An 8,003-nucleotide genomic window follows, 5' to 3' on the forward strand; every position below is an offset into this window, starting at 1 on the left:
TAGAAAAGAACTAAAGGTATAATTGAAAAAACTATAAAAAATATATTTTTTTAATTGTCAAGTCTATGTAAACCCTTTTGATAAAAATTATTTAGATATTTTTAGCATGTTATTGTTACTATTCTTTTCTGCCTTATTTATTGACAAGTACTTTCATTTTTTATTGTGCTGAAGAGAATTAATAGCCTTATATAAAACTTAGCATGACTCACTGAGACTAAAATTGGTTTCTAATTATTATAAGATACTTTGTCAGTTCATTAGTGAATGGTGGACTAAATTTTGTCAGTTTTATTGTGACATTTTTGATAAAATTTTATCAAAAAGATTGTGACTTTGTGGACTAAATTTTGTCAGTTTTAATGTAACTATTTAGAATAATTTTTTTTCAAAACTCTCTGAGACTTATTATAACTTAAATTAGGAAAATACCCTTTGGGATTTATTTGACTTAATATTTGTCACAAATTATATGACTTACTAGGCCTGAATTTTCTTAAAACTTTTACTTAATTCCCCAATATTACTTTGTTCAATATGAACTCTATTGCTTGTTGATTATTCTAACATCCTCAACTTTCTGTTTATTGGTAAAACTCAAAAGTTTAAAAGGGGGTAGATAGTAATCTTGACTATTACTTTTAAAACTTTAATGCTAGGTTTATAGTTTTTTTTTCAAATTAACTGTCAAAAAAATACACTATATAATAAATTCCAAGAAGTATAAAAATGTGAGATAAAAAATATGATAACTACTGTCTTAAAAATTATAGGAAATATTAGGGTTTTGTACCACTTGTTTTTTTTAATTTTTTTCCAGGTTTTCTAAACTTCTTCCAAATTTTTGAAAGTACACAATTTTGGGTTTATTAATAATTTAAAGTTAAATTTAAGGTAAGAAACTGTGTTAAATAGTACAAAAACAATGAAAAGATACTGTAAAATTACTTTAATATGTTTTTTAACAAAAAAAAAATTATAATGATAATTTTTTTCATTTATATGACAGATTTTTTGAGTCTCAGGAAAGTCAGTCAGAATGAGATTCAGATATCCAGTTTCAATATTTGTTCATAAAATTAATTATATTTATTTTTAGGTGTTCATAAAATAAATAAATTAGCCTTGTGGCTAGTTCTTCAAATTTTTTAAGGATTTAAAGAAAACTCAAAGAAATTTAAGGTTACTTAGGGAAGTTTCTCCTCTCTCTGGGAATACTTTTTGACTTAAACAGTAGCAACACTGAAAATAGTTGTGTTAAAATAAAAATAAAAAATATTTATCTTTAAACAATATTAAATAGGCTTCTAAGTTAATCAAGAAATTATGTAATTCAAATCCTAACCATTTTGAAAATAAACTTTGTGTATTGCATATAGTTAAGTATACTAAAAAGTAGTTTAATAATTGATCTTCAAAAACTAGTTTTCATAAAACAAGAGACAATAACAACACTTTAATAAAAATTACAATTAAAAAGTGTAGGTTGATTTGCTTCATTGTAAAAATTTTCAACTTACATTTCGCATATCCTATAATGAATGAGCAAAAATAAAATTATGGCTTTTAAATAATTCAAATAGTCATTAAAACTGTACATTAATTTTTCTTAAAACTTTAGTAAAATAGTTGATTAAACATATTAAAAAATATTTTTGAGCAAAAAAATATGTCGAAATAAGATCTTCAAAACCCATAAAATACAATATTTATTAGTATTTTATTATTAAGGCTATAGTGAAAAGGGATTAAGACAATTTTTTTACATAATTTTCTTTCTTTATATATTTTTGACATAGCCAGAACTTACTTTTTACCATTTTATAATTTTCAAATTATTTTCTGACATATGAGGGTACAAAGTCACAAAGCTCAATAGGTTACTTCAGGAAGGATCACAATAAAATAAAACTATTAAGTTAAAAATCTATTTTCTCCTATATTTATTGAGACAACTACTTTAAAATTTTAGGAATTTTACCTTGCAAAATTTACGAAATTCTGTAGAGGAGTTTTTTTTTATTAAATTAAAAATTGAACAAAAAATGCTGTTTTTTTTTTGTCATATGTTTTTTAAAATAAATTTTGAAAATACTATTTTTACAGAATTTTCTAAACATTGCAAGGAAAATTTCCTGAAAGTTGTAGGTAGTTATCCTAAAAATGATAGGAGCAGATAGATTTTTAGTGATTTCGCGTTAACCTATGTTTTAGTTTGTGCTTCCCAAATGGAACCTATTGTAGTCTCTGAATTTGACCAGCTATATCTCAAAAATATATATTCAGTTTAAAAAATCTGTAAAAAGCATCTTGAAGCTTAGTTAAAACTCTATAAAGTAGGATCAAATTGTGAAAAAGGTGATTAACCCCCTATACCCTTAAGAATGAAAATTCTGAAACAAAAACAAACATAATTATAAACAAACATATTAAATAGAAGCACTTATATTAAAAATCCTACAGTTTAATTACTCCTTGATAACTTTATCTCAAGTTAGCCTTATGACTAAAACTATTTTTTTTTTTTTTTAAGTTTAATTAGCTCGAGTCTACTCAGTCAATTTTTTCTTTTTAAATAAAAAAATATACTAACTTAGTATAGTAATTTTTTTAAAACTTTTAGAAATAATAAATAGTTTTTTGTTCAGTGTTTAACTTATGAACTGTTGATTTCGTTAAAACTCGTTGAGTTTCTGATTTACTAGTTTATTAGAAATTCATAAACAAAGCAGTTGTACAAACCAAGCTTATGTAACATTTAAAAAAATTTTTAACTCAATTTATATTTTATTAAGTCTCTATTTATGTTCAGATGTTTAGAAATATTTGAATGCTTAAAACTAACTTTAATTTTTACCTTGTAACTCGGGATTTTTATTTTTAATAGAAGATTATGTAATAATTTTAGATATTAAGTTTTTTGAACTTAAAATGCACTTTAAATTGTATCTTTCTATCAATTTTCTCTATACTGAAACTATAGTCTTTCAAAAATTATTTTTATCACAAAAGTTTTACATTTCGTTCTTTTTAATTTTTCTTTTTTTTTTTACATTTAGAAAAAATAGTGTAGAAAATATCTTTTATCTATTTTATTAGTGGTTTTAATTTTACAGTAGATTAGTTGATATTCTTTGATCTTTTTCTTACTAATTTTTCTTAATTACTCAACTAATAATAATATTTTTAAGGCTGTATTAAATTTAATTTCACTTAACTTAAATTTGAAAATAGTTAAATACTAAGCTTTTTTTTTTTAATTTAAAATCCAAACTTAAACAGCGTTGCGAACTCAATATTTGCAAATTCAACCGACTGTGCTAACAAAAAAATGCGAAGATAACTGGTAGACTTCTGCATTTGAAAATAATAAGTATATACAAAAAGCTGTGAGCAACTTTTGAATCAGCTAAAGAATTATACCGGAATTTGTATTTTAGTTTGCAAGAATTATTCTTTTAGCAAAAAGACGTTAATTTCCATGAACTGAGAGTTAATAAGAATAGCACTATAGTATAGTGTTTTGTTTGTAGACTTAAGCATTTACTGAAATTAAAAGAAAGTCAAAATTAGCTCTTGAGCGATACTTAATGGTTAAAAATTTATGTATTTCAATTTTCCTACAAAAGCTAAATGAGGGCGAAAATAGCCGAATAATTCTGGCAACTGTGGTTTAGGGTAACAGTGATATTAAATAATAAAAAAAAAAAACGCATTGTTAGGGGTAACAGTGATAGTTAAAAAAAACTAAAAAAAAAAAAATCAGCAATAAAAAATAAGAAAAATACATAACCCGTGCAAAAATGTCTCCGGACAAAAATATCTGCTAGTGCAAAAATTTCTTCGCGGAAAAGTGACACTTATTGCAGAAGTATCTTATTGCAGTTTTATCGTCGTGCAATTTTATGCTCTCGTACAAATTATTCTCTGTGCAAAAGTATATTCGTGCTATTTTGAGCACTCGTGCAATTTTGTCCCCTCGTGAAATTACGCTCGCGCAATTTAGACAGCTACCCTCATGAAATATATCCTTTATAAAATGCTTCAAAAAAACTTGATTTAGTAAAAATAATTAGAATATAAAACAATCTATTAGTATAAAGAAATATTTGTAATATTTTCAATTGTTGATTACGGGCTTAGTATATATACACCCGAAGATTCTTTTTCATAAAAATGTACTTAGCTTTTGGTTTAAGTGTCGGCAAAGTATAAAAATACTTTCTAATGAGTAAAATTAACTTTTTTTTTATTAATAAATTTATTAATTTAACTCAACCTAGCTAAATCTTAATCAAATAATCTAGATTACCGGCTTAAACTGTTAATTATTTGTTATATTTTTGTTGCATGTTTGTTTACATTCTCATCTTAAACAAATGAATTAGTCATTGTCATTTAATATATAACATATTTTTAAATTTTGCGTTTTTCTTTTAATTCATTTTTATATAGAACTAGTGTAACAACGTTTTTCTACCTCTTTAAAAGCAATATTTTCATCGTTTTGATAAAGCTGGTTTTTTTATTATACACTGATTAAAAGTTATTTAGCAAATACTTATTGAATATTAGTAAAATTAAAGTAAGTAAACTAATTAAATAGAAAGAAGTTTGTTGTTAATATTATTATATTTTTTTCTTATTAAAACAATTTATTTTACAGTACAATCGTTATAACTTCATTTTTAAAATTTTAGTTCAATTATAGTTTAATTCATTTAAAAAAAATAATAAAAAGTTGTACTTAGTTTATTTGTCTATTTAAATGTAAAAATATTTTACGATTCAAATAAGATTATTATATAAAATAAAAATTACACTTTTAGCACAAAGTACTGACGAAATTCAACGTAAGAATATTTTAGCGTATTACATTTTTACTTTCTTTCGAAAGGTTGTAAACTATCATTCAAGTACTTACATGTTTACTTTTAGTATTGTTTATCCCCTTTTATAAGTTAATTTAAAGTAGTATATTTTTAAAGTTGTATATAAATTTTTAGTTCTTATGTTATAAAACAAATTTTAAGTACATTTTTAAACAGAAAGTTTAGTTGATTTTTGTTAAGTTTTCTTTTCTTTCATTTTGTTGATTGATTGTTTTGTTACTAAAGATTTCAATGTTTAAAATTTAAATGATAAAAAAATTATGTGTAGTAGCTCATAAGAAACTTTATAACCAGTACGACTCGATAACCAAAAGGTTCGTTTGAACACCAGGTCTTTCGACCAAACTTTTAAAACGTTTTTTTATTGATTAATAAACAATATAATATATCTCATCAGAAGTTTAAAGTTGGTATGTTATATTAACTCCATACATGCATTTTAGAAGCTTAATAGTATAGTTAAAACTAAACTTAAGGCTTTATGTTCAACTTTTAAGCATGTTGCTCTAAAATTTCATTGCACAGATTGTGTTGAGATATTATTATAGGGAAGAACAAAAGTAAAAATAGCAAATATAGTATTAAAACAGCTTAATTTAAGATAACTGAATCCATTTCATTTTTATATTATACTTATTAGATTTATTCTATTGTTAAAATTTTACTAACTACTTTAAGTATGCTAACTTTACTAACAACATTTCAAAGGTTTAACACTTTATGTAGAGAAATAATACACTTTTCACATTTATAATTCTAATCTATATAGCATTTTATCTTAATGTTACCCTTATTTGTGCATTACGATAAAATATATTTTAATTAAATTCTATGTATGTTAGTAATAGAGAAAATTATTAGCAAAATTAATCAACCGGAATGCTCATTTATCGTGAAATAAAATCTTGTGTTATGCTTAATTTTGGTATTTTGTTTAAGTTTATTTTTTTCAATACGACTTTTCTAAATCAATAAAGTTATTAAATTGCATGTAACTACCGACAGAACTTTTACCTTAACTCTTTTTGGTAGTATTTTAGGTTTGTTAAAATTTGATTGTGAAGTATGTTTTGTAAATTTAAAATAAAGTCTTTGTATTGTTATTTTGTTTGATGTATTTTATTTTAAATTGACAATTTGTTACTCATTTTTGTTACAATTATTTAGATAATTTATATGCAGTATATTGGAGTGTGAATAGTACTTCATAAAAATGTTTTTAACTTAAAATCCACAGACAGGATTCGACCTGCAGATAAAATAAACGGCTAGCAAATATCTACAAAATTTAAGTAAAATAAAAATCTGCAAAATGTTAAATTGCGACCAATGAGTATGTAAACCTGGCCCGCTAAATTAACACTTTAAAATAATGCTATATATCTTATAATTTGAAAAGAATAACTAAAAAAAAAGGTATTAGGTACAACTTACAGGATATTTTAAACTATCACTATATATAGTAAAAAAAGTAGTTTTTTGTCACTGATCTACTGATCTAGAGTGTATGTTATAACTTATATTGTCATATTAGTTAGTTGTTGCGATAGCTGAACATTTTTACAGTTATCGAGCTAGATTTTTAGAAAAATTCTTTTGCCGGCAAAAATTATAAAAACAATAATCTTAGCTTCACCTTAAAAAAGTAAAAAATGAAAGAGATATTCCACAAAATTACAACAAAATAATCATTTAAAAACATTTATCTAATTGACATTTTTGAGCTTTGAGGAAAGTTACGAAAAACATTATAAAGTGAACTTTTAATTTTAATTTTGAATATTAAGAAATTAATTTTGTAAAAAACTTTTAATTTCACAAGATGATCACATCATAAAATAGAAAAAGCACCAAATTGTACTTTTATTAGATTAAGAGTTAATTCTTTTATATTGATAATTTTATTAAAAATAAGAATTTTTTCCCAAAACCAAATTTACAAACCTTATTATAAAAAAAACCATTTACATATTATTATAACAGTCCATCTTAAGAACTCAGTTTATTATAAATAACGTTCAGAAAACATTTCAAAATTATTCAATACCTAAATACAAAACGTATAAGGCTAAAAATTAACTTAATAGTAAAAACATAACCTGTATGGTTAAAAGAAAGATAACGTTTAACAAAAAATTAAACTTTGTTGTAGATTTCCTCCTTTATATCTTCTAGCAATCCTTTAGAATTAAATTTTAGTTCTTCAGGTAAACCGGGTAAGTGAGAAAAACCTTTCTCGTAGGCATCAGTAGCAAGAGCAAGAGCTTTATCAGCAGAACCAAATAAATAATAATAAAATTTAGAAAATCTTAGTGCAGTCAGAATCACAACTGGATGTGCAGGATTGAGATTTTCATTGGCAATTTTGTTCGCTTCCTCATAAAACTCCAATGCCTTACTTGTTTCTAAATCTTCAACATTTCCTGATGCCACAATAGCCTTATCGTGATATTGAACTCCCTCTAAACCTTTGTAATCAGCAACAGCTTCGATGTTGGTATCACCTTTGATCCAATGGCTATCTAACATCTGAATAATTTCATCACATATTTTTTCTATTTTTGATTTAGCTTTCTGGTTTATTTCTCTCTGTACTTCATCCAAATCCGAGTAATCACAGATAACAAAGGAATCCATATATGGTTGTTTGAGCTGTTGGTAACTGTGAAAAATCATGTCTCTTTCTTCAAAGTTAAGAGGTGTACCCATTTTTATTACTTTTTTCATATAGCTAATTACATCCACATCACGACAATTTTCATAACACGTTTTAGCAAGAGATACTAATTCACTTCTATCAAACTGTGACATTTTGTAAAGTATGCTGAAAAATAAACTTGAATAAAAAAAAAAATCAAGACTTAGAAAAAGTTTTAACAACTACCATACAAAACATAACATAAAAGGAAATATATTATTATTTTTAAGTAAAACCAGTATTTTGTTGTTAAGTTTAATGATTTGTTTAACAGCTTTAAGATTAGTACTAATTATTTAATGTAATATATCAGTTTTTATATGATGGTATTTAAACGATTTAAAGAAAAAACAAAGTAATATAGAATTTAATAAAAGCTGGTACATTATGATTAATTAGTGGCAATCAGGCTT

At 24.0% G+C, this 8,003-nt stretch overlaps 1 protein-coding gene across 1 annotated transcript; it reads right to left on the minus strand.

The window, feature by feature from the left end:
* Positions 1–7,028: 7,028 nt before the first annotated feature.
* On the minus strand, positions 7,029–7,601 carry LOC145828936 (uncharacterized). Its single transcript, XM_082936681.1, has one exon. It carries the CDS (start codon positions 7,599–7,601, stop codon positions 7,029–7,031), a length of 573 nt encoding a protein of 190 aa, XP_082792807.1.
* Positions 7,602–8,003: the final 402 nt, after the last annotated feature.

This window comes from Thalia democratica, chromosome 2 (assembly GCF_965202585.1).
Source record: "Thalia democratica chromosome 2, ktThaDemo2.hap1.1, whole genome shotgun sequence".
Lineage (NCBI taxonomy): Eukaryota > Metazoa > Chordata > Thaliacea > Salpida > Salpidae > Thalia > Thalia democratica.

Excerpts from the sequence above, each read along its gene's own strand:
- LOC145828936 (XM_082936681.1), bottom strand. The coding sequence starts at position 7,601 with ATGGGTACACCTCTTAACTTTGAAGAAAGAGACATGATTTTTCACAGT.